We start from the raw sequence: 27,600 nt of genomic DNA on the forward strand, positions 1-27,600 counted from the left end.
TACAGCCCATGGTAAACTTGTGCCAACCCAACCCCTGCTACTGGCAGTGACAATTGCTTCTGTTTTCGCCAAAATAATACTCTCCAGCACTGGAAGTTAACGCATAGCGACTGTATACTTGAGGGCTACAATGACTCCCAATGACCAGGACAGATAGAACGCTCCACCGGAAAACAGGAACTTGCAATATCACCAACTGATGCAAAACAAGAATAAAATGTTTATTCGGAGGAGTTAAGCAGAACTAATGTAAGCCAAGGCTATCCTAGCACTTCTAGGATAATTATGCAATGCTTTTGTTATAGGTTGTGCAATGAAAGTGCTTAATGCTTCACCATTGGAGAAAGGATTAGAGCTTTCTTTTGGCCACAATCCCCTTACTGTCATTGAAATGAAAGGACTCTCATTTCATTACAATGAGACTATCCTGGAGTAAACAGGCTGTCGCGCTATTAGCCAGGTTTGTATTGTGGTCTTTATTAAAAGCATGTGTTCCTAAACAAGGCATTAGCACTTCAATAACTAGTATTTAAAAACAAACATATCATGCCAGCTATAACTACATGAAAACTGCCTTGCTAGAGAGCTGTCAGGTTTCGCCCCCCGATTCTCAAATATAAGCCACGTGTCCAACTGTAATAATCATCTAGGCCAAGCTAGAGATGACTGCCAAGGTCTAATGGCGCCTGGAAATTCAACAGGAGAATCCAGAATCAGGGACAAACTTAATGTGATGAGTAGGAACTCCTACGTTTTTGAAGTGTTAGCAGCAGTTGCAGTGGCCCAATTTGGATCAGGGCCACTACACTGGTAAGTATTTCAAACCCTTTCCCCCCATCCTATTTTTCCAGTTAAACACCCCCCCCCCCACACACACACAACTGGGCAAAGGATACAGGCAGCATGCAGGAATCTGTACGTTTTGCCCAGGAGGGCAAATAGGAACTTTAGTAGTAGAGAGGAGAAATTAGAAAAACCGCACAAAAGAAATGTGTTTTTTAAATCCCATGGTCTCAATCCAATCCCTCCTTGCTGCCATTATAATTGTTTTTAATTGGGAGATCCTATGCAAACGTCTCATGCATCTTGTCTAATGTCCTTGCTGTTCCTGTCTGTAAGGTAAAGGTAAAGGGGCCCCTGACCATCAGGTCCAGTCGTGTCCGACTCTGGGGTTGCGGCGCTCATCTCGCGCTATAGGCCGAGGGAGCCGGCGTTTGTCCGCAGACAGCTTCCGGGTCATGTGGCCAGCATGACAAAGCTGCTTCTGGCGAACCAGAGCAGCTTACGGAAACGCCGTTTACCTTCCCGCCGGAGCGGTCCCTATTTATCTACTTGCACTTTGATGTGCTTACGAACTACTAGGTGTGCAGGAGCTGAGACCAAGCAACGGGAGCTCACCCCGTTGCAGGAATTCGAACTGCCGACCTTCTGATCAGCAAGGCCTAGACTCTGTGATTTAACCCACAGCGCCACCTGGGTCCACCTGTCTGTAGCTGCCAACATAAATCAATCTGCAATAAAGCATATGCGGTATTTTGACGCTTGCTCTGTATACTCCCTTATTACCATAATGCTAGAATGAGCTTTTTGACAGCGCTTGTTAATTTCATTAGGGTTCCCACAAAACAATTTCCCAATGGAGTGCAAGTTTCTCACAGCCTACTGCAGTTTCCAAAATAATTGCAAGAGAATTAAAAAATTGCCCTGCATCTACCGATTAGTTGCAGTGTTTGTCCAAATATACTATATCACAGGGAGAGCTGAAAATAGCTTTTCAGTGGCAGAGCGGGGGTGGGGGTGGGGGTGGAGATAAGTAAGCAAATATCCTCAGAGTCTGTTGAAAAACTCTACATCCATGAACAACGAAATAATGAAAATAAAATCTAATACTGTACAGGGCTATCACAAAAATACAGACTCAGGAAGGCAACCAGTCACAGAGAACTTGTCTTAAGTGAAGGTACCATGCAGGCTACAAGCATAACTTTCGAGTTTTCTTATTTACTATGATAAATTAATGCCTGTAGGGAATAAGCAGAGAGTCAACATGAAATGTGCTTTATTTCAGTTGCTGTACATTAAAAAGAATACCGACTTCAAAGGCTAGTTTAGAAACAAGCAGGTCATTATGGTACAAAGAGGTGGAGCTTCCTTGCAGGTTCCAGTTCCGTTCAGCCTTGCCATCACCTCTGAGCGTTGTCAGCATGTGCCTGGCAGGGCACAAACATGGAGAGAGAAACAATCCCTGCCCACAGAAACCTACACCCTAAAGTCAGACCCACAGCGTTTGTTGGCCATCAAGTTCTGAAGACCCATTTGACACAACATATAAAGGCTGCCTGCGGGGCTGCTTGATGCCTCAGGTGACATCTATGCCGATATCTGGAGTTGGAGAGTAAAGCCAATGGTGTTTTCATGGAGGGGAAGTGATTGCTTTTATCTTCACACTGCAGTGATGCCATGGGCTTCTGTTTCCTGTGGGGGCGGGGAAAAAACATTGAATAGATTGCCAAGGGTTCTCCCTAGCAAAAGGAATGCACACGGCAGATAGCTAGCTCTTTATTGTCAAAGCTGACAATTTTACAGTAGTTTCCATGGCTATGAATACTGCTCCCTCCACCCCCATGCACACCAACCTAGTGTCTATGCAGCTATTCCCAAGTCTGCACTCTATAGAGCAGCTGCAGCAACAAGGGTGCATGCCCACTCCACCAGGTTATGTATCTTCCTCCTATGGGCTGCGCACATGCAGCCGGAGACTATGCCTGCTTGGAAGCTGCCTCTGCTCTTCCCATTTCAATTCTCCCCTGGTTCTGGGAGACAGTGGTGCAGGACAGGGTGGGGAAGCACTCGGCCCTTCACTTGCCTGACCTGCCTCTTCCTCCAGTGCTCTACCCTCCAGCGCTGAAGCTTCCCCTGCCTCTGAACTCCTGTCCTGGCTGGTACAGTTCCCCACAAATCACTGCCCCCCCTCTCCCAAGTCAGATTCCAGCCCCCTTCCCCCGGTGCACCATCCTCAGTGTCCTGCCAGTCCCTGACATATATTTGATGCAATGTATCCAACATCCAGCCTTATGCACAAAAGGACCAACTCAGCTCCAAACAAGGCATATCAAGTCCAGGAGGTGGGGAGATGGCTTGTTCTAGATGGGGCCGTGGTTCCCTGGAAGGAGCACTTAGTGGTACTCCTAGATCCAACCCTGGGGAACTGGAAGCTCAGGTGGCCTCAGGGTCTAGAAGTGCCTTTTTTCCAGCTATGGCTGGTTTGCCATCTACAAACCGTGTTAGTCATGGGTCAAGTGACGATCTAACATAAGGTTACCAGATTTTTTTCAATGAATCCAGGGACACTTCATTGAAATGAGTCGGAACGGTAGGATTTTGTCAGGGGACTGAATTGTAAATCTGGGAACTGTCCCCGGGAAACGGGGACGTCTGGTAACCTTAATCTAACAGCACTGCTGGAAATTAATTTTAAAATGGTCTCTGATCATAAAAAGAAGTCAACAGGCAGTGCAGAGCGCATTATGTTTACACTATAGGAATGACTTTCCTGTCATTGACTCAGTTCTTTTTGGAGAGCTGACTTAATATTTCTGTAAAATATTAACCGGATGTTCCAGACGTGTGTGCCAGGCAGTGTCCAAGTGTGCTTTGCTGGGATACCTGCTTGCTTTTACAACCTCATTTTAAAACACTAGAGGGCATTAGTCTGCCAAATGACTGTTTTGAGCGACTGGCAACACAATAAAGAGAATGCACACACCAGAAACACCCAGTCGCAGCATATATTGTGCTTAAGTGCACAAAAGTAACTGCAAGGAGGAAGCATGCCTTCCATTCATTTACATTAATTCTTTGGGTGACTTGGCACTAATTCAGTCACATCAGGGCTTCTGTGTAAATTTAAGATAACAAAGATGTTGCAATTCTGGGTGGCAACCATGTGAGATAAGACTGATATGACACATACATAAAGTCTTATTGATTGCAATGAACTAGGACTGGGGAGACGCAGGTTCAAATCCCCATGAACCTCAGTGAGTTACCTCCGGCCCATCCCTATCTCTCAGCCTTAACTACCTCACAGGGTTGTTGTGAGAAAGGGTAATATATAAATGTAATCAAGAAATAAATAGAAAAATATATGAAAATGCAGTTCTTCCTGTATATCCATGAATTGGGTGCAGGTTGAAGGAGCATATTGATTAATGTTGAGTGTCCAGTCCCAAACAGGACAGAAGGTCACTGGGATCCGTGGATTACTTCAGTGTAAACGGTTGCAGAATGTTCTCATCAGAGCAGGAATATGGAGCTTCTTTGCCGATTTAAAAAAGTACATTCTGTCCCAAACGCCCCTCAAACTTGATTCATACAATTCTACAAAAACTCTCTTTTTTAAAACTATGGAAACAATCTAGACAAATAACCCAGTGTTTACACTTTTAAGTCCCATCAGTTTCAACAAGAGAAGAATATACATGTTTGACTCTCCGCCACTAAGAATGATGGAACAAAAGTGGATTAAATTACTTGGCTTATCCTCTGGTTATCTCCCATTAATGTTATATACATCCCACCCAATGTTGGAAAAATAAATGAAGGCATGTAAGCAGACTTACAGTACACATACTGTTGTCTGCTTAAAACAAGCAGGGAAAATATTCTCTACTTCTCCTTTGAGATAAATTAAAGTTTTGGTGGCAGGGATCAGGATTTTCAGGTAAAGGCTGAAATGAGACAGCTGTCAGCAAAATTACCTGAACAGTCTTCTGAAGGAAAAAGTCATAATAGAATTGTACTAAGATTCTTCTTCTTCTTCTTCCTCCTCCTCCTCCTCCACTTCTTCTACTTCTTCTACTTCTTCTTCCTCTTCATCCTCCTGTGCTTCCTGATTGATATAAAGGAGTGAGAGAACGTTCAAATATGGGAAGGGAAAGGAGCAACTACTGAAGCAGTAGATTAAATGTGACATGCATATCGCTCCCTCAAAAACTGTGAGAAAGCACCTTATACTGCAATGCAAAGTCTACTACAATTTTAAAGGTGTGGGGGCAGAACCTAGTCTCCTGCTCACAGATCCTGGGCTATTTTTCTGACATCAATCATGTGTAATTCTCCAAGAAGGAAAAGCTTAATTTGGAGGTGGGGTGCATACTCCATTTGCAGCCATACTGCGTTGCTAGCACATTTCATTTTTCTAAATAGAAAAAACAAGCTTTTTAAAAGCATGATGCAGCTGAATGTTGAATCCTTTACTATATTAACGCATGCAGACAAACCACATTAGATTTAATGATTAATGATTGAAGAGCAGAAGCATAATTCAACCAAACTAATAAACTCAACAGTAGTCTCTATGCCTTCTGACTTTCTCGTGTGTGTGTGTGTGTGTGTGTGTGTGTGTGTGTGTGAGAGAGAGAGAGAGAGAGAGAGAGAGAGAGAGAGAGAGAGAGTATACATATTAGTGTGTGTATGTGGCTACAAATCAGAATAATATTGTTCAAGTTACTGTAGATTCTGATCTACTGTTTATTTTTCCTATGTTAGAAGGAAACAATAGCAAAAGTTATTCTAGAGTAAGGTTACCAGATTTTTTTCAATGAATCCAGGGACACTTTTCAACTTCCTACTAAATAGGAACTGTCCCTGGGAAACGGGGATGTCTGGTAACCTTATTCTAGTGCCTACGTTCCCCATTCAGAAGGCAGTATCTGACTATTATCTACATACCATACATAATCTAGCCTACATGTCTTTGTTCTTTCATCACCTAGCAAATTAATGAAAAAGGCAAGTTGTGCTATTGTGTTGCTCCTATTCATTTCCACAGCATTTGCATAGATTAATGCATGGGCATTTGTGGTAGATTCTGCACCACAGTGCACTGGTATCATGAACTGTAACAGAGGCAATGTCTACACCAGAGTGTCCTGCACACTCAATGTGTTGCTGAAGCACACAACTGGAAGGGAACCAGTTTACCCAGTTTACCCTGTCTCCATTTTCGTCCCTTTCCTCTGTTGTTTTATTACGCAGTTTTTTCTAGATTGTAAACCATTTTGGACAGGGACGCGTTCTCTCATTCTTTGTGAAGTTTCGTTTGCATGGATGGTGCTATATCAGTAAGAATGACCATAATGAGGGAAGAGCAGAGTATTAAATTATGTGGCACCTTCTGCATTTTTCCACCAAGAGAATCCCATCATCCCCACAGTGATATAAGAAGTTGCACCAAAACATTGTTATTCAAGTTATGTGTCCAAACTCACAAGTAGTTTTTGTGGCCCAGGCTAAGGTTATGTCCCATGAAGAGTACATCCAATACCAACATATGACAATCTTCCATGTGGGAAGGCTGGGCATGTATGCTCTCATCTCCCTCCCCAATTTAAGCCCTTCTTCTCACACCATTTCTCTGCTCTAAATTCCTTCCTCCTGAAGCAATTTTGGTTTGAAAAGAAGAGACGATGAAGAAGTAGGTCACTGTTACTTGCATTATAGCACAAAACCTGCAGTGTGCCCCTAACAATGTCGTTAGCAATCCTCTTGCACCAACCCTGGAATGCCAATTTTATCTTAACAGCAGCATTAAGTCTGCAGTGGACTTGTACTAGGAGGAAAAAAATGAATGCAGAAAGTAAAAAAGGCAGAAGATGCATACAGATGCACTGCCTAGGTATGTAACAATATTTGATTTTCACAACAAAATTATGGTTAAGATTTGTAACGAAACCCCCAGGAAATAACTTCAATTGGCTTTAATAGTAAACACATGCAACAAACAAGGCGGGAGCTGGCTGAGACGCTCCAAGCCAGAGGTCTGTTCCTTTAAGGATAAAAGGTCTCCACTGAGCTTCAGGCCCAGCAGGTTGTCTGTTTGGAGCTATCCAAGGTCCTGCAACTTAGCCTAAAGCTACCTGCTACCTGACTGATCGACAAAGCTACACCTATGTCTCTGATGTGGACTCTGTGCAGGTGTGTGCAAGCAGGCATGAATGTCCACATAGTTATATAGGTGCACCAGGTGCTGCCTGGGTACATCAGTTCAAGCGCATGCCATTTTGCTCTGAGAAAATGGTTAGAACGAATTTCTTGGTCCCAGAAGATAAACAGGCCCAGACATAAATATTCTTTGCTAGATGCCAGTTGGTTTTGTGATTTAGCTTGGGGGAAGTGGTTTGCCAAGCAATGCTTTAAATTAGTCAGCAAGCAAAGACTACAATACGTTTTTGAGCATACTTCTGTCACTGGCTGTTCTTCGCCTTCTTCCTGCAAATGAGAAAAACCATCCCTTAAAACAGACTAATAAAAAAGATCAGATAGCAATCAATGACAAAAAATACTATTGAGAAAAACTAGAATCTATTATACAGTAGGGTCCTATATATGTTTGTTCAGAAGAAAGTCATACTGCTGTGTTTATTCTCAGATAAATGTGCATTGGGTTACACCCTAAAGAACGCAGCATTTTTTTTGGCATTATGTTCCTTTCCCCCCTTTAACTTAAGCACACAAAGCAGGGCTGAATCAAAAATTAATATAAGATAACCTTCTGGCACTTTTTTTCCAGCTGCTCCTGATCTGTTGGAGAATTTCAGTCCTCTCCTGGAAAATGCTGGGCAAATATTTGACCATTTCACTCTCCATGGATTTTGGGTGCAACTATAAATCAAGCTAATGTACTGTCCAGTGTCATTTTAATACTGTTGTGAAGGAAGAAATTGGCTTTGTCCTTATTTCTTCCTATCCTCCTTTCATCACCCAACAATATAAGCAAACATTAGAATTTTATTCAACGTTGAGCGAGCAAAAAATCTCCCAAAAGACAATTCTTTGGGGGGGGGGGAATGTGTTGGAGAATTAAAAAAAAACCCAACTGAACATTTGGCAAAAACTCCCTTACCGGCCCAATTTTGCCTCCCCCAAATAGCCCATTTTGGTTCAGCCCAAAACAAAGTGAGAAGAGGAATGGCAGGGGAATGACAGCAAAGCAGAACATTTTTGCCTCTCTCGATGGCCCTCACAAAACAGTGAAGTGCCCAGCTCTTGCAGCATTTTCCCCCCACCAATGAGAAGAAGGTCTGGGCAGCATGAAAACACCACATAATAAATGCCTAATGTCTTAATGAAAACACTTATATTCGGTGGTGTCTGTATCAATAATCACCAACAGCTGTGAAAAGGATAGATGTTTAAGAAACCTTTAAGATCTGACCTGCCCAGTGAATAACTTTACATCCAGAAAATAGCATCTGTCTGGGACTTTGGGATTTTGTTGCTGGCAAAAGATACAGAACATCTGTGACAGCCATTCAAAGAAGACAGGTGCAACTGAGAATACTGACACACACACCGAGATCCCTCCTTCTGCATACATGTGCATCATAACCATTTTGACTCTGCATTTATCCATTCCATGGCCCCTGCGGGGTCAAACCATCAAAAAGAGTTCTTTTGCAAGTCTGCTAATATGCAGAATCATTCTTTTCACACGCAGAAATTACATGTTTGCTGCATATGCAGTGGAATTCAGAGTCATCTCCATGTTGTCTTATTTCTCTAATGAGGTAGCAGCTGCGGCTCATGCTTTTCATTCCTCTCCAAGCATGCGGGCAGATACATTGAAAGTGACACTTCGGAATCAGCTGCCGGTGCCTGACTATAAATGTGTCTGTGAGGGGAAGCTGATTGTTACTCAGCAGAAAAGCAGCTGTGAATGGTTAAGCAGCAGGAGGATGCCGGTGGTGCCCTGCTGGGGAACCTATCGCCCTCCCAGCTGTTGGTCCTCACAGCCACCCAAATGAATGCAATCCTTATGCAAAATTTAGAAGTGTACAAGTGCAACCTGCAACAAAATGTTGTAGTGTGGAGCGTTTCCTCTTCAGGATTCCAACCACTCCATTCCATTAGTCCCTCCCCACCAAGATTTTCTATTCTGTCCTCACCCCCCAGCAGTGAGTCAATGGTCCCTGGCTAATGAGCATTGGGCTGTTCTCCCCCTAATGATTTTAGGAAAACTTTTGCAAATCTCAGAGCTCACCAATACCTCCCTCTCACATGTTGGTAGTGCTGCTTTGGCTGCAAAAGCAACGGATGGCGCTCACAGCCTGGATATCAGAGATGTGAAGGACGCTTTGGACAGAAATGGCAAGCAGGGGGAAAAGAAAAGGAAATGACCTGTTCTTCTGTTGGCACTTCAGCAGAATCAGCCTCTGCAACCTCTTCTGTGTTTGCCTCATTCTCCTCAGTTCCTTCTGTCTTTTCAATCTCCTGGCAACGAAACAAAAAAGAAAAACACAAGTAACATCGCAGAAGAGAATATCAACTTAAACCAAAGAAATCTAGGATGGTATTCAATCAACATGTCCTGCCAGTGCAAGGATTTCTGGTCCTGAAATTAGATTTCCCCCACTGCTCCCTTCATTTACACCCTCCCCAAATCTGCTTCAGAAGTTTGGGAGAAGCCCCAGAACAGATTTAAGGGGTGTGCAGGGGCAGGAGGGGGAATATTCTGTTGCACATGCTGATTGAAAATTTCCATACTGTACTGCTACTCCGGATTCATTCTTCACCTCTCAAATGCATTTGGCAAATCTCATGTGATTGTGCTCACTGGATGATTGTTAACTTTCTCTTTTAAAAGTCAAGCTATTTTCCTGCGTTTCTTAAGCAGAAATGTTGCGGCAAGTTCAAAATGTTTAGCTCTCATAGGTCATGCTGTTCCTTCCATATTAGGGATGGGGATGCTGCAGCAATCCAGATATTGTTGGACTCCAAGATGGCCTAGGGTCGGGGATGATGGGAGCTGCAGTCCAACAACATCTGCAGGACACTGAGTTGGCAAAGGCTGATGCGGTGGCCAGCCAGGCAATGTGAGTCATGCTAGGGAACTGTTGGCACTCGCACAGAGTTTCTGGGAGATAGCAACATGGCTTCCAAAAAAGCACTTAAGTGATTGTTGTTATACAGAGAGATATTTTTTTTTAAAAAAAAAAAATCACATTACTTCTTCCGTTTTCTGCTCTTCTCCTGAAACTTCACCATTTGGCACAGTCGGTATCTCCTCGGTAATCCTTCCCTCCTATGATAAAGAATTCAAACAATATTCAGAACTGAGTGGTGAGGGCAAGTACTAGGTTTGAATACTTACAATACTTAGGGCTTATGTATTGTTGCTTACTTTGAATGTCAGTATCTGTCTAGGTTTGTCTGGGTCTCATGGCGTAGACATGTGAGTTGTTGATTGAGAACGTGAGGGAGGCTTCAGAGTGATTATATTGGTTTATCAAGCTTGCATATTTGATTTTGATGTGTTCACTAGGTAACAGTGTGATTGAGTAGACCATAGTAGACCTGTGGGAAGTATTTTAGCTGCCGATAGATGGTTAATTGTGTTGATGATTACATAGTGGGCTGAGAATATAACCACATTTGTTTGTTTTTCATTGTATGGGTGATTGGGAATGTTGTAGGGTGGGGAAAGTGAGTTTCACCCCCCTTCTCCTTAGTTGACAATTGCGTGTTTAAAAACTGAGGAATTGATATTTGGATTTCGCTTTGTGATATTTTATTCTACTGCTTAGATTATATTTTATTAATTATGTTTTGAATGTGTAATTTTCATTCTAATTCTGTAGTTGATTGTCATGTGTAGTATTTTATTTTGATACTTCAAAGGATGCACTGTACCGTTGTCAATTGTGGTGTTTTATACCATGATATTTCACCCCTAGTATTTTCTGTATTTGATCTTTATTTATGAAGCTAAGTTTTAAACTGCTTAGAGATTCTGCCCCACTCTGGTATATAAATTGTCTTAATATAAGTAAGTAAATAAACCATGTAATGTGCTTTTACACACACACTTGCGTGTTTAAATTCTGTTTCTTGAAAAGTGATATAAAAACATAATAAGATGCTATCAATTCCATCAACACTGAAAAGCATCAAAGGTAGGCAGCCGTGGTTAAGAGCAAAGATCCATGCGTAAATTATTTGAATAAAGCATATATTTGAATAAAGCAATGGGTAGATTGTTTTCACTAAAGTAGAAATATGCTGCCATATGCTGTTAATTTCTACCATAATGAATATATATTTCTTAAAAATAATAATCATAAAGCTGATTATAAGCAAGTAATAATAACAATCCATGAGATAAATATACAGTGGTACCTTGGTTCTTGAATGTAATCTGCTCTGGGAGTCCGTTCGACTTCCGAAATGTTCAAAAGCCAAGGCATGGCTTCCGACTGGCTGCAGGAGCTTCCTGCACTCAAGCGAAAGCTGCGTCGGACATTTGGCTTCCGAAAAGCGTTCGAAAACTGGAACACTTACTTCTGGGTTTGCTGCGTTCGGGAGCCAATTTGTTTGTCAACTAAGCTGTTTGAGAACCAAGGTTCCACTGTACTTCGATGTTATAGCATTTTGAGTGGCTGCCTCTTCTGTGGCTACTGACCTTATCACTTTAAATAGATCTCCAAAACTTTCATAGTATTCCCCCCCCCCCAAACAACTCATCTCATTGCGTATTATGACATGGACAAAGTGAAGGTCCACTGCTATGCATTAATAGACCAAAATCAAGAATCTTGACAACAGAGATGTAACTCCATCCTTTCAGCACAGCTAGCTGCCCCACAAAGCTACTCTAGTTTCAAATTACATACTTATATTAAAAGGAGGGGGAACTCTGAGGAAAAAATCTTCCTCTAACTTAGCAGACCAGCTTGGTGACATGTCAGATTACTTCAGGCTGTCACCAGGAGTTCTTACAACTTTTTCTAGTCTGCTCTCCCTCTGCACACCCTACAGCATGTTTTGTCATTTTACCTTTAAAGTATGTTATGCTTTAAGAAACTACGGGAGTCACAGTTTGGCTTTGGAAAGACTTGTTTGCATAGTAATTTTTTCAAGGTCTTTGCTCTATTCACACACATCATAAGGTAGTTTACGTACAGGTTCAATTCCACAAAGGGCATTGATCAGGAAGAAGATCTGGAGCCCTTGTACATCTCCTTAAAACGTATAAGCATTTTTGTGTAAATTTCTCCCAAATATACACATTTCTGTGCAGTTTTCAGTGTGATTTCCCCTAAAATAATGCATTTTTGAATGTTATTTTCATTAATATATGCATTTTTATGGCTACTTTACCCCAGGTTATATTTTTGTGCACATTACTTGGAGAATGGCATTGCAAAATTCGGGAAAGTGTGAATGTTGAAGGCTAGCTGTGTTTCGGTTCTCATATTGTTTCAAAAAGTGTGAATTAGGTAGGTTTGCCTTTAGATGTGAAACTAATTCAAATTATCCCCCCGTCCCTACCTTCGACATCTTACTTCCAACATTCTGCTGCCTGCTCTTGTCCTATACATGGCTTGGCTTCTGCTTCAGCTGGAAGTAGCCCATGTGCTAAAGGTCCTGAGATGCAAGTATTTTGTTGCTGTAGCTCAGTGACAGAGTTCATGCTTTGCATGCAAGTGGTCCTATGTTCAACACCCCACATATGCACACTGGACTGGGGAAAAGCTCCTGTCTGAAAACCTAGAAAGGCGCCGCCAATCGGAATGAGCAGCACTGTGTTCAGAAAAGCACCGGAGTTCCTCATGCAGAAGCAGTTTTAATGTTGCCTAACGTTGTAATGCTGCCTTTGGGACAGAACAGATCACACGCCCAGTGCTGAGAGTCTAAGAAATGGAGAGTCAAGGGCTGTGCATGCCTATGTGACCCAAGGATTTGATTGTTTTGTACAAGGAACTTTCTTTTGCAGAAAGATACATTGACAGGGGGCTCCACAGAACCCGCACCATGAACTGTGATATGAAGATCTGGTTAATCAAGTTTAAGTGACTGAGATCCTAACAATTAGGGTGATAATAGAAAATCATGCCACATGGAGACAACCGAGTAGTGAGAATCTCACTTAAAAGGGAAGTCAGTGATTAGATGGACCAGGTCATATAGCTTCTCTTAAATGGAAATTGCTGGAATTTCTGTATTATTGTTATGTGTGGAGTAAAAACCCAACATCTCTAATGAAGTTTCCTATTAAAGCCATTATTGTTTTAAACTAGCAACATTTCAGAATCTTATGAAGTTCTAAGCACAGTTATTCAGAACCTGCTCTGCTAAAATAAAAGGGGCATCCATTCAACTATAATTGTTTGCTGCCATAGTCAGTTGGGTGCAATCCATATCCCACTGAAAGCAATGTTAAAAAGCAGGACGTACTCATTATAAATTAGTGTAAATGGGTGGCTTTTGACTAATTCACAGCAATTTTTTTATTGCAAGATCTGCATCAATTAGTCCTTAAAACCTTTGTAGTCTCGTGCAAAGACAATTTTAAAAAATTGCATAGCAACCTACATTGTTTTACATGCTGCATCAGTGTCTAATTCATCACTAAATTAAGATGAATAAGTCTTGGCAAATGTTATAAACATACCGATGAGCCTGGTGGAGGTGCAAGACCTAGGAATGAATAAATAATATTTTCTTCTTTTGCACAGAAAAATGAGTCAAAATCCTAAAAAGGAAATAGAAACACACAAACATAAAAAAGTTTATAAGAAACATGTTCATAAGTACTAGATTCTGCAAACCTATTTAAAACACTGAAAATAGGAAGCAAAATTAGTGCTATACATTAAGGCCACAGTCCTTCTGTAAATGCTAAGTCTTGCTGTTTTGACAGTCAGCTAGGCATTACAGAAAGATACTCTGCTAATGCTCAAAAAGGTTATTTCCATGACTGAGTTATGGAATTCAAATCAGGCCACAGTTCAAATTAAACAATTTTCTTGACATGGATAAAAACAATGAAAGACACAGTCTTTAATGACTGCTGTTTTTCCCCCTTCCAAAGTGTGATTATCCAAGCAGACTCACCTGGCTGGAAGTGAACCTTTTTGAAATTAATGAGTGTTATTTTGAGGAGACATGCAAGGAATGTACATGCATGTGTGAACCATGATAAAAAGTTAGAACTGTTTGGCAAAATGAAATATCACAAACACCGTTCCACCCCTTTCCCTCTCCTTTAACACTTCTCCCCCCACCCCTTAAGTCCTGGGTATTTCCCCAGGCAACTTGGTTACTTGGAAAGTTACTTGGAAAGTTGGGTGCTCCCTGATCCGCTTCAACATGCCTTGTTAACAGCATGATGCAACTCGGTAACGTGAAAGAGACCATCACAAATCACCCTGATTTGCCTTGTTATTTGGGATATGCATAGAGGCAGTGCACACTCCTGTCAAATACCACTTGCTGGGGAAAAAGCAACTACTTTATTCCAAACTTAAAAATGGAAAGCGTAATGCTGGTGATCAACAAAAGAGGTTTAAAGACTGTCTCAAGGCAAATCTCAAAAAATGTAGTATAAACACTGACAACTGGGAAACACTGGCCTGCGAGCGCTCCAGTTGGAGAACAGCCTTTACCAAAGGCGTCATGGGCTTTGAAGAAACTCAATCTCAGGACGCAAGGGAGAAACGTGCTAAGAGGAAGGCACGCTTGGCAAATCCACTCCCGCCTGGAAACCAACGTCCCCACTGTGGAAGGACGTGTGGATCCAGAATTGGCCTCCACAGTCACTTACAGACCCATTGTTATAACCGTGTTTATGGAAGACAATCTTACTCGGCTATGTGTGATCACCGAAGAAGAAGAAGAAGCTGGGAAATGACAGTGGGAAAGGGCTACTGTCCTCCTATGTGGCTTGGTGGCTTCAGAAGATGCATCTGGTTGGTCACTGTGGGAAATGGTATGCTAAACTAAAAAGGCCTTTAGTCTGACTCAGCAAGACTCTTCCTATGAGGAAATGGATCTGTTTAATTCTAAAGCTCACATTGCACATTGTGAACTTTTGTCCAGAAGAATGCTTTCATATCTTCCTAGCCACGTACTTAAAAGCAAAACAAAATTGTTCTTCAAACATCCTTACATGTTCAATTTTGGTATTAGCCAAGCAGCTGTAGTAGAAGGACTGTGAGTAACATCATGGAAGAGATGTTCCCAGCAACCCACATCCTGCTTTTGGAAGCCTTATATTATAAGAAGCTGCTTCAGGAGAGAGACTGTGAGTAACGTTATGGGATAAACTGCTGTCTGAATGATGATGGCATGGGGCAATGATCCTTTGAGGAAGCTAAGGCCCAGACATTTGAGCAGACTCACTTGTTGTGGGCATAGCAGCAGCAGTTAGAACATAGAACCAAGGTGAAACTTTCCCCACTCCCTGGTTACATTTATAATCCTGATAGTTTGTTGTTTTTTACTTGCTGTGGCATTTGTTGCATGTTGCTGCTTTATTGTTTATTACAAAACTATTCTTGTAGTTGTTGGTATTGTTTACATATTGTTGTTCCCATTCTTGTGAGCCGCTTTGAGCAAAATTTCTGTTTGTTTTCGGAAAGGTGATTAGGATGACTTGCCATGTAACCACCTGCTTTCAGCTTAAAGATTAAGAAAGAAGGGGACCATTCTATTCATCCAGAGCAGCAGGACAGAGATACTGCTTGTCTTTAGGTAGGTAGGTAGGTAGGTAGGTAGGTAGGTAGAGGCCATTTTATTTTTTATTTTTAAAAATTGTTTAGAGGCTGAGCCCTCCCTCTGCTGGACTCTTCAAGAATTAAAGCAATCGTTTAGCAATAGGGATGTTGTGGCCCTCCAGATGTTGTTGGGCTACAACTCCCATCTGCTCCAGCCAATAGTCAGAGATTATGGGAACTGTAGCATAGCTGTCAAGTTCTCCCTTTTTTAAAAGGAAATTCCCTTATGCTGAATAGGCTTCCTCGCGAGAAAAGGGAAAACTTGACAGCTATGAACTGTAGTCCATCAACATGTGGAGAGCTGCATTTTGCTGGCCTTTATGTTACTCTTTTAAAAAGAAAAAAAAGCTTATGTTGCAAATAGCAAGAAAGCTCCCCTCTCCACTCACAACAGTCCCTTGCTAGTTCATAATCCTTCCCACCCCGTTTTGGCCCTCTTTGACAGCACACATATCCACCATTTCTTTTTAAGAGCAGCCAACCTGAAAGAAGCCATTGCCCACCGTCCCCATCGCAAGGGGACAGTGTGCCATTATGTTGGTGCTGCATTGGGGCTAGGGCAAATACTGTACTACGAATATAAAGTGGTCTTTCTAATCATCTGGAAAGGCCCTTAGACGTGTACTTTGGTATGTCAACTGCTTGGTGCCTAAAATAGCCTTGTGCAGAGTCAGAGATATTGTATATTACTAATTTAGAGTCTGTGCAGACGTTCGATAGCAGCTGCTCTTTGGCAACATATCTTCTACTATGTAGTTCTCTATGGAAACACTAATTCCACGAGTATGTGGAAAGGGGAAGGTTTCAAAGTGGTTATTTTTTCATTGGCTCACATTAGTTTTTAAATGTTCATTCCTTGATGGCTGTTGTGTTTTCTTAAAGCCAAATTTTTGAGAAGAGGTCTGTGTGGAAGCAGCCTTAAGCAGGTGGCTAAACACATCTTGTGGAAGTGAATTCCATGAATTTTCTCCAGGGCAAGGCAGGGTGAGATGGTCATTACAAGTGGCCAATGCAGAGGGGTAGGGAGAGGTCAAAGATTTGAGCATCACTCAATTTGCCTTGCACCTCCTAACTGAGCCTGCTCACCTCAGATGCAGTAGAGCAAAGGTGGGGAACCTTTGGCCCTCCAGATGTTGCTGAACTACAACTCCCATCAACCCCAATGAGCATGACCAATGGCAGCACATCTTGTACATGCTGAAGAGGGTTGTCCGGTTGGTTTCTGTGCATGGAATAGGGACCAGGTTTTATATTGCTTTTCCCTCGGGTTGAAAAATGTCTTTGGCCAGCTCAGATTTCCTTATAGCTCTGTGTGTGAAAGAGCTAAAGTATGTTGTACATGTTATAAAACACAGGAAAATTGTACTTTCAGATTCAGGACCTGGACTATTCCTGAAAGGATTAGTTGCACCCCATTCCCTTTGACATTAATCATAGCTCTGGCCCTAATTCTAAGAACTCAATCATATGTCAGAACATCTCTTCCATTTATGATTACATTTTTCGTACTTGGCTTCTAAACCAGCTGTTTGTATCCCATCCATTTGAATACTTGTTTTTGCTGCTTTTTTGCTACAGGATGTGCATAAAGAAGAGGTTAGTCGAGAAAGCTGTTGCTGTTTTGAAATGTTATCCTACCTAATGTGAAGCTCCCTTAGGGGCAAACCACACAAACAGCTACCATGGAGGCAGCTTTAAACTGTCATTCCTGGTTGCTACAACCACGGTGCAAGACATTTCTGAAGGAGCTTGCCTTGATTTACAAGATGAAGAAGAACTGACAGTGGATGCATAAAATAATCAGATCCATGTGTTGGACTACTGCACATATTTATTTATTTCCACTGAAAGTTTGAGGGATAAAAATTGGAGTAATGCAAAACAGGGGGGGGGGAGGGGCCCATCCGCATTGTTTTTCCTATAGCCTGGAAGTATTTGATGGAAGGTAAAAATGCTTATGGAATCCACCAGCTGTACTGTCGTGGGCTATGCTCTTACTTAAAAAATGAATTTCTTTCCAGAAACTCTAAAATTTGGTTGGTTTATTTTATGCCTGCACACAGGTACTCTTTCCAAACCCTTATGCATGGGCTTGCTATTGAGATCTGATGGCACATTCTCTACTGCAACCCATCCTACCTTCAGTATGAATTCATCCCTCCACTCCCCTGGAATTAGATGAAAAGGAGTGTGTTTAGCATATCACTGTCACCCTTCCTCCCCCCCCCCCAACAACCTCTCCCAGCACAGGGATCATAATGATGGTAAAAGGATCAAGAACATTATGCGTGCTCCCGTTCTGTGCATAGAAGGTTCATTCTCTTAGTGTTTAATAGCCAGAAAATGCACAAACCAGTTGTTTCCAGTGTTTCTCCCAGTACAGTTCCTTTGCACAGCAATCCTAAGTGGGGTGAATGGCGGGGGTGAGGGAACAACTTGGAACAGTCATCTATTTTTAACACACACACCCTTGGGAAGCAATGTGGGGGCAGGGGGGAGCTGCCCTTCTCAGGGGAATGGGACTTCTTTGGTTCCAATGGATCCTTAACCAGCTCCAACCCAATCTAATCTCACCCTATTTCAGGACCTTACAGCCAGGGGTAGTTTTCTGCCCACCAAGCTCTTCCGGGACACAGCAAGGACCTCTGTGATGCCTATGCTATAACTTAAACTCAAACCCAGAACCATCTTGTGCAAGGAGTTCACAAAAGCAGGCATAACATTAATGCAATCAGAGGACCAAGAAAACGTTTTGCAAACTTCATGAAACAAATCTGTACATTTACTTAAAATGCCTAAACCAGGGGTACCCAAACTAAGGCCCGGGGGCTGGATGCGGCCCAATCGCCTTCTAAATCTGGCCCGCGGACGGTCCAGGAATCAGCATGTTTTTACATGAGTAGAATGTGTCCTTTTAGTTAAAATGCATCTCTGGGTTATTTGTGGGGCATAGGAATTCATTCATTCCCCCCCCTTCAAAATATAGTCTGCCCCCCCCCCAAGGTCTGAGGGACAGTGGACCGGCCCCCTGCTGAAAAAGTTTGCTGACCCCTGGCCTAAACGTATTACACCTTTACACTTCTTACCCCACAATACTGTTCCTCATTGAATATTTGTGGAGGGAGGGGGATTCCGTTTTGTGGCTTCTTTTCACCCGGAACATTCTCTCTCATCCATTTCCGGTTGTCTTCATCACCGGCTATGTCCAATTCCTTAAAGTCAATCTTGTTGGCCTCTAAAAAGCCCACCACCTCTTGCTGTTTCTTCTTAATCTGGTTAGAAAAGAGAGAGAAAATTAATTTGATATTTAATAACTAAACTTAGTGGATATATCCAATATATTAACCCAGTGCTTTTTTTTCTTAAAAATATATGTTTAGGGGTACTTTCATTTTGACTCAAGAAAATCACTGGGAAAGGAAATGAAGCTGCCATCGAATGTGATAACGACGAAACTGACCAATCACCGTGCTAGATTCCAACTCCTACTTCACACATTAAACACTTGCTTCCATCTAAGACTCAGGAAACACTGTGAAAGGAAATGAGGCCACCATCAGGGGTAGCAACAGAACTGACGATTCACTGTGCTAGAGAAGAAACTTTTTTTTTAGTTTCTTCTCCTGTTAGATCCACAAAATGTTTAGGGGTATGCATACCCCTGTGTACCCCAAGAAAAAAGCACTATATTAACCTGTATTACAGGGTCACCAACTTTGGAGAGCCAATGGGCACATTGGAAATTCTGAGGAAGTGCTGTGATGGCAGTCACAAAATGGCTGGTGTTGGAGCGTAGAATTAACATAAAATGGCACCCACATATAAAAGACCAGAAAAAAACAACTACAAAATGGTGCAGACATGACCTTGCATCAGTTCCCCTATCAATGCCAGGTGGAAAGACACCCACACCAGCCACCATCATGATCACTCAGAGATAATCTCTTTGTACCTCTCTGCTGTCCAGAATGGAAGTTACGGTTTATCTCTGAACTTTTTTAATGAGCTAAGATTCACCAAGCCTGTTATAAGCAATGCTAATGTTATGTTTTGATTTTTACCCATTTATTTTCTCTGTATTTTGTTTGTTTGTTTTAGCTACTGTAAATACCAAGTTTGCTTTCAAAAATCCCTATAGTTTAAGCATGTTCACCTGACAGGTTCCCATTCTTCTCCACCCCCTTCCCGGTGCTAAATGCAAAGCAATATGCTCCGTGTGCATATTTCTTAGCCTGTACTTGTGCTGTTGAGGTCCCATCAGGCATAAGGAAGAATCCTATATAAATGTGCTGTTAAAAAGCAGGTGCATCTGTGCAGCCAGTCTCCCGATTACAGCAATATGAACATGTCTTGAAAAAGGGTTGTAATGATGGCAAATTCCTCAGCCAAATTCAGGGCAGGCAGCCACTGTGCAAATTCTGCTAATAACCCTAGACGCCAACTAAGTACATGCAATTTATTCTGAAACAGCACCAATCTGCTTGCCAACTTTATAGCAACTTAATTCCATGCTCAAATGTCATTTTGAATGAGGTCACAAAGATAATTTTTGCTTGTGACTTCATCATGCAATTTAAAATCCAATCTCCCCTAAGCAACCCATGTGAATGACAAAATCGATGAGGTCACGCAAGTAGTGTAACAGATTACAAGGCTGCATCCAAACATTTAATTCCCTCCCCTCCCCCCTTGTCTTTCAGGGAATCTTGTCCATCACTACAAACCTCTGGTAAAATTCAGAGAAGCCCCAGCATCCCTCAGAATACACTTTGAAAGCCGCTGTTCTTTCGGAAGGCTCCCCCTCAAGAGCAGGGTCACCTAAATGTATGGAAGGTGGTCAGAATATGCACCTGATCCTAAAGTTCCAGGTGAATGAGGAGCCATGAGGGGAGAAAAAAGACCATTGATACACACAGAGACCATTGGTACACTCACAAAAAGAGAACACAGATTTGCCTAAAATTTATGTATGCATAAATGTTAATTCAGAAACAATTACTAATTTAAATAGAAATACAATAAATGTCACCATAGCGGGCAAAGCTGTGACCAGGTATTTTGTGTATATGCTCTGTCAAGTGCGGATTGTTAATCTTCAGAATCTCTGCTCTCCCTTCTTATGGTTCTTTATGTTTAAACTAGATATGGGCAGGACAGCACTTCAAATAGAGGACTCCTTCCAACAGAGAACTATTTACTGTAAAGTAGGATACACATCCAGGCAGGGCCATGGGGTCTTGGAATTGAGTTTTTTTGCAGCAGCAGGGAAGGAATTTAACATTGGCATGCAAAGCTGGTGTGTCTCTTTGCTTTGGCAGTGAAAAAAACCCAACGTATGTTTGACTATGTGCTGACACAGAATTATCTGTGCTTACGGTTTCTGTTGTAGCTTCGCATCAGTCTCCTTTTATTGAATTATGAGTTCAAACCTTAGACGTGACCAAACTCATCGTTTTGTTTATCCCTTGGAAACCAGTGCTCTACTAAAATTAAAACAAAAACTCAGCACATTGCTATTTCATCAAACTCCTGCTGTATAATAAAGTCAGAGTTTCAGTACAATAGATTTCTATGGAACCGCAGAGTTGTAAGACAATCAACTGTCATCTAGTTCAACCCTTTCCCAACCACATAGATCACAAGTTGCCAACATGGCACCCATAGACAACAGTGTGCTTGCCAGTACCCTCTGTACTTTGGACCACAAAAAACACAATGCACAACAGACTGTTTGCTCTTCCTGCTCATTTCCTGTTTACACTGGATCAACCTCTAAACACGACCCCCTAAACATGCCCATGTTTCACTGGACAGGAAGTGCATCCTCCCATTTATGATGACTGATAAAGGTGCTTTTTTCCCCCATTGATGAGGCAGCTGGTGCGGAAAGCATGCCCACACTATTTTGTGCTCCTATCCCCGTTTCTCTTCTTTCAGATGTGGCATCCATTACGCCATGCAATGATGTCACAGCAGCCATTTTTTGTTACGCGTCACCCAAACATTTTGTGTTATGTCACACCTATCACAACAGCCACTTCATGTTATGCAACAACCCCCCACGGCATACATCTTGTGAGTGGTGCCCACAGCACTTCCTCAAAATTCCAAATGTTCCCCCCTGGTCCTGGAGGGTTGGCAACCCCTGGCATAGATTAAACTACAGAAATCAAAGCATATTGTACTCCCAAGGCAGAAAGGAGGTTCTTTGCAGAAAGATGCTTGCAGAGCACATGGTGGTTTTGCTCCCCTCTTAAGAGTTGTGAAACCACTGTTCTTTTAAAAATAAAATAAAATATTTATTATGTGCTGAGAGTGACAGTGTTTAGGGACATGATGGGGGCAGGATTTATTTTGAAAGAATTTGGTGCTTCAAACCTTAAAATACTATTAAAAGGTTATTTGTACTGTAGATACTTGTTATTGTTTTATATTGTGCCATCAATGTGTATGGCAATTTCCAGAGTAACATAAAAACAAGCAGTTCCTGTGTCAAGTAGCTTACAGTCTAAGTTTCGAACAGTGTCAAGGATCACAAAGGAGGAGAGAATGTAAGCAATGTTAACAAGCAACACAAAAAGAGGTGGTGAGAGAAAAGCAAGAGAGATGGATGTGACTGAATGCAGATTTAGACTTCATTTTGATGGAGAGTGAGGACTAAGGGTTAAGCTAAACACTTTATCGAATCATAGAGCTGAAAGGAACCCAATAGTCATCTAGTCCAACCCCCTGCAATGTAGGAATGAAGTTATGGTGAAGTTGTGATTTTATTCACCCCCTCATGTGCTCGATTGTTATTTTCCAGCATCACAGGACATGACATCCTGTACGGTACAGCAACAGAAATTATGAAAAACTAACCAACTCTACTAACTTCATTCCTGGAGACACTCCAGTGTGATACTAATTATTCCCTTACAGGGCAGAAGCAAATAAAAAGGGTCTTTTGTTATACTATTCACAAACTGGCATCAATCTTTGTGGCTGGTCTTTTCATGTTCCAGTGTATTTCTGAAAGTAAGGAGGTTCCATCATTCTCCTTGTGTATTGAGCAGAAATTAGCCGGCAGGAATTTTATATCGCAAACTTTCTCGTTCAAGGAAGTTCTGGATGGCTAGATTCTACTAGTCACTAGAATAATTTAAAAAGTCATTAAAATAATTTAGCTTTTCGAAAAGCTAAAAGGCAAACCTCAGTTCTGGTATCTGAAGAATAAATTTGACTTTGGAATAGAAGCAGGTGACCTGCAAGAAATGCAATCCATCCACACATGTATATTTTAACCCTACCCCTTCCTTGTTTAGACTTCTAATCATTTTCTTACATTCTAAGCCATTGTTTGTAATTCTCAGTTTGTATTTTTAACTCAACATTGTGCCCCACAAAATGGGGGTGGGAGGGTTTCATGCAAAGATTGAAACTTGAAGTTGCCTTTTATCACTGTAAAACATACTATTACTAGGCTGACAAGCTTCTGTAGCAAGGGATTATAAAGTTGTATAAGAATGATTCTGAAGTGGTCTTGCTCAGAAGGAAGGAACATTGAATTTATACTTCATCCTTGGCACATAATTAAAAAGACACACACCCATTTCCTGAACAGTGAACTGCATGGAATCAAGATTGTCAACAACCTAATTCACCATCTATTTGAGTAGAAAGACCTGGATTTCTCAGTTCAGCCTTTAAGCGCAAATAATTTGTCTTAAATCCCAACAGGCTAACTATAAAGTGGACTCAAGTAAAATGAAGAAGAAGAAGAAAAAGCCATATGGTGCTTTTGTCACAACCCAGTATTCAATATCTAGAGTAACTCTCAGGTGACAGTTAAACTTTGGAGCAGAATGTTATGTTAGGTACTGGTTTTAAGTGCTGCTATGCAAAACACCATAGATAACAAGGCAACTTGTGTATAGCAAGTGGGACAGAATGATCCTAGTCTGCCATACTTTCCATAGATGCACATAATCCATGTACATTAGTACAGTACTGGAACAAGATTTGGGAACAAGATTTACAGCTCCATGCAGTAAACAAAATATCCTCAACATACTTGTTTAAAAGTACTGTAAATCATATTGATTGCAATGGAACTTCCTATGAAGTAAATGTGCATATAACAGGTATGATGATTTCAATTTCACTGACCTTTTGTGGATTCAGCTACAAATATATTAGATAGGTATACAAATTGTTGATGCAAAATGTTTGGGCTGGTAGTTGTTCAGTGCATAGTTAGCATTGCTTGCATGTATGTGTGTTTAAGCTGCTTTTGAGGTTGTGGTCATATTGTTTAAAATGTTATCTGTATTGTAAAAAAAAAGACGAGAGAGATGTGAAATGCAGGTGGTAGTGGGAGTCACATGAATTTGTATAAAGTGAAGTACCTTTAAAATGCAAACCACTCTGAGCCTTGGGGGGAAGTTATAGTATACCTGAAGGGACGCAGGTGGTGCTGTGGTCTAAACCACAGAGCCTAGGGCTTGCCGATCGGAAGGTCAGCGGTTTGAATCCCTGTTACAGGGTGAGGTCCCGTTGTTTGGTCCCAGCTCCTGCCAACCTAGCAGTTCGAAAGCACCTCAAGTGCAAGTAGATAAATAGGTACTGCTCTGGTGGGAATGGCGTTTACGTGCACTGCTCTGGTTCACCAGAAGCGGCTTAGTCATGCTGGCCACATGACCTGGAAGCTTTCTGCAGACAAACACTGGCTATAGAGTGAGATGAGCATGCAACCCCATAGTTGTCCGTGACTGGACCTAACCTTTACCTTATAGTATACATGAAAATAATGGAAGGAGGATGGTTTATAACTGGACCCAGATGCCTATGCTAAATAAACAGGAGTGTAAAAAGGCATCTAGGGTACAATCCTAATATCAATTACCTGGCAGGAATCCCCACTGAAGTCAATAGAACTAACCCCTGAGTAGACATGATTAGGATGGTGGTGTTAGAAGAATACTATTCCTATTTAAAACAAAAGTGCTAGGGAATCCAGTGAATTAAAAATGCCTTCTTTGACTCTTATACACACCCCAATTCACACTAGTAAGTATATGCTAAGCCAGTAAGAGGTGTCTGAAGTTCCTTGGCTCCATATCCAATCCTTTTCTGACTGTACTCATAACATGGATCAAATATACTACTGGTGGTATTAAGTTCTGCCATTACTGCACACATGACAATTAGTGGAACAATGAGAGTTGCAACCTGCTTAAATAAATTTAATTGATGAATTCTATTTGTTTTAGTTGATTAATCTAGCAATTTCAGTTTGTTTGTTTGTTTGTTTTTTTTAAAAAAAGCACATTTCTGAACCAAGAAGCTTTTCCCCACAATCCTGTGCATATCCACTCTGAGGAAAGTCCAACTGAATTCAATGAGTCTTAGTAACTATAGGACTGCAGCCTCACATGCTTGGGATTATACTATATAAGCACTGCATCCTAATTACAGGTGTGGGACAATGTTATATTTGCAGGTGGTGAGCAAATGGCATTATCCATTATACACAATCAAATGCAAATACGATTCTCTTTGAAGTATTTTGGGCCAAATGGAAGCTTTGCTACCCAGGTGCTAAAGAGAGTAGCCTGCAGTTGCGGAGAAGACAAGCTTTTCCATTTAGTCCTTTTCAGTCCTTCTGCTCTGGAAACTTCTTGAGGTTGTGTTAGTGCAAGCCAGTTAGCAATGCAGCCTCAGAGCTATGTGGAAGCAGCAGCCAGTTTGTTTAGAAGTGTCACTGTGACTGATTGCTCAGCCAGGGCTGCAATTTGAGCTCATGTGGGAACTGGATATAAAAGGAAACAGTTCATGCCCAGGTCCCACCTTGCAAACTTCTCAGTGCATGCCCTTTGCTTGCTTCAGCCAGCATAGCTGTTCTGATCACTTAATAGTAGGCATGCTCAAAACTCAGGGTAAGAAAGATTTAAAATGTTAAGATAGCAATGTTAAGATAGCATGTGCTTAATTTTTGTGCATATGAGCAGTACCCCTTATAGAGCAATATTTCTCAAAAGAAGAAAAATTCTACACACCACAACCACGCCTGATCATTATTGCTCCAAATAGCAAAAGCAGCATGCTTTTTTAAAAAAAGAAAAAGTTCTGCAAAACTTGCTAAAAGGAATAAGTTGTGCAAAGGTTGTTTTTTCCACTGATATGCAGGCATGCACAAAGATGTGGCGTTACTCCACAGGGCAATCCTACTCAGAAGAATGTCCCCGTGAGTTCAAGTAGGCTTACTCCTGGGGGAAGTAGAGTATTTCAGCCTCCGTGTTTCTATGCACCTTGAAACAGCCGGGAAAATTGCTGCGGTACCCGTCCGTTTAAATATTAACGGACACGTGTCGGTCAGTTTCGGTGGACTCAAACCCTCTTCCTGAGATGCATTATTAAGCTGTTCACTTTCAATTGCAGCTGCAGACCAATCCCATGGCCCTCCTGGATTTGCAAAAAGAAGACACCCAAAACGCATTCGGTACGTATGTGCACCACGCCCCTTTCCTCGTCAACAAAGTCCTTCCCAAAGCTTCTGGAAGCTCTTAACCGTGGAAACGTACATCGCCTGGCCTGGGTATACCTACCATGGTAGACCCCGAGGACGTCGCTACGAACACTTTGATCACCATTCCGACGACACCCAGAGGGAACCCGCAGCAAGGGGAAGCAGCAGCAGCGCGCCTTCCGTGTCAGCTCAGGCGCGAGAAGTGCAGCCCGCGGGCGAGAATCCCCGAAGAATCCCCGCGACTCCTGGGCTCCGCTGGTTCCCTGCCGTTCCCACCCCACCCCCACCCCGCTCCGCATCATCTCATTGGCTCCAAGGCATTTGGGGAGCAGACGGGCCAGGGCACGATTGGCTGGTAAAAGTATCCATTGCAGAAGGACTTGCATCTGCCCCCCGCGCTCGTCGCTTTAGATTGACCGGGGGACAGCCCTTAAAAGGCCAGGGACGGCGGTGCACCAATCCAGGCAGGGCAGGGCAAGGCGGGGAGGGAGGGCCGGGAGAGAGAAGAGAGACAGCTATGTGGGGCAGCTTTTTTCTCAATCGGCTTCTTCTGCGTCCAAGGGCCTGCATATATACTCTCTTGTCAAAGCAAGGCACGTCAGGTCCTGTACAGGCAGGCAACCGAGCAAAACTTTCGAAGTTTTTTCCTCTCCTTTTCCCAAAAGGAGGGAAGTAGAAACAAGAACTGCCGCGGAAACAAGAGCTCAGGTCCCAAGCTTGTTCAGTTTTAAGCCGGGTTGCAAACCAGGATCCAAAAGTGAGAACAACACTAAAAAGAATGAGGTAGAAGGGCCATTGAAATGCGCTGGCTTCTCCTCCATGGCCATTGTTCCAGTGATCGGTTGTTTATTGCACACAGTGGATTTTAGGGCTGCTCCCATAAATGGCCAGGCAAAAAAAAGTATTGGCATGTCTTGAGATGAGGTTGGTCCTGCACCGTGACCTGAAAAACTCTGGATGAAAAGCATCAGAATATAAAACTAATTTGGACCCTGCTTCCTCCAAAATCTCAAGTTTTAGTACCTTGTATAACTCTTACTAAACATGTCCATTTGAATGGTGTATTCTCTCTGTGTGTGTATGAGAGTGATGGAAAATGTTTTATGGTTTTATTTTTACCAAAAAAATCAGCCATTTGACAGTTTCAATAGACTCTCGATGCTGCCAGCAACGTAATTATTTATTCCAAAATAAAGGCCAGTGACATTCCTCCAAACCTCGTATTTGAGAAAAAGAAACCTATCCAGATTTCCACTCATTTCAGACAGCAGAGATGTCAAAAGGAAAGAAACGTAATCGTCGTCAGCTACTCTCGCTGGCCCTGGCGGTGGGACAAAGAAACCCATCCGCAACCTGCCGCCGCCGCCGCCGAGTCTGAACTGAACTGCAGCTCCCTCTTCTGCCCATCTCACCCCACCTGGAAAGGGAGGGCGACCCCAACTTATTGTTTTATAAGGAGAGCAGAACTTTGGTTCCCTTGCCACTCCAGGGTCCAGCGGCGCAAGAAGTCAAGAGAGAAACTTCCCCTGCTAAAAA

General features: G+C 42.2%; 1 protein-coding gene across 3 annotated transcripts; it reads right to left on the minus strand.

Moving 5' to 3' along the window:
• Positions 1-2,042: 2,042 nt before the first annotated feature.
• On the minus strand, positions 2,043-27,481 carry SH3BGR (SH3 domain binding glutamate rich protein). Of its 3 annotated transcripts, XM_035114572.3 has the most exons (8): positions 26,144-27,481; positions 18,644-18,829; positions 13,454-13,534; positions 10,010-10,084; positions 9,181-9,273; positions 7,243-7,272; positions 4,761-4,891; positions 2,043-2,475 (listed from the first exon to the last, which is right to left on the minus strand). In XM_035114572.3, the coding sequence occupies exons 1-7, from the start codon at positions 26,186-26,188 to the stop codon at positions 4,802-4,804; spliced, it is 600 nt and encodes a 199-aa protein (XP_034970463.1). In that variant the 5' UTR covers positions 26,189-27,481; the 3' UTR covers positions 2,043-2,475; positions 4,761-4,801. The 3 variants fall into 3 exon arrangements, with proteins under 3 accessions (XP_034970463.1, XP_060129555.1, XP_060129554.1); XM_060273572.2 differs by lacking the exon at positions 13,454-13,534; XM_060273571.2 differs by lacking the exon at positions 7,243-7,272.
• Between the last annotated feature and the right edge of the window lie 119 nt (positions 27,482-27,600).

Source organism: Zootoca vivipara, chromosome 4, assembly GCF_965207765.1.
Source record: "Zootoca vivipara chromosome 4, rZooViv2.hap1.1, whole genome shotgun sequence".
Taxonomy (NCBI): domain Eukaryota; kingdom Metazoa; phylum Chordata; class Lepidosauria; order Squamata; family Lacertidae; genus Zootoca; species Zootoca vivipara.

Excerpts from the sequence above, each read along its gene's own strand:
- SH3BGR (XM_035114572.3), bottom strand. The coding sequence starts at position 26,188 with ATGGTGATCAAAGTGTTCGTAGCGACGTCCTCGGGGTCTACCATG. Across the intron at positions 10,085-13,453 it reads CACCTCCACCAGGCTCATCG|GAGGGAAGGATTACCGAGGA; the intron begins GTATGTTTATAA and ends TCTTTATCATAG. Across the intron at positions 7,273-9,180 it reads AAGTGCCAACAGAAGAACAG|GAAGAAGGCGAAGAACAGCC; the intron begins GTCATTTCCTTT and ends TCTCATTTGCAG.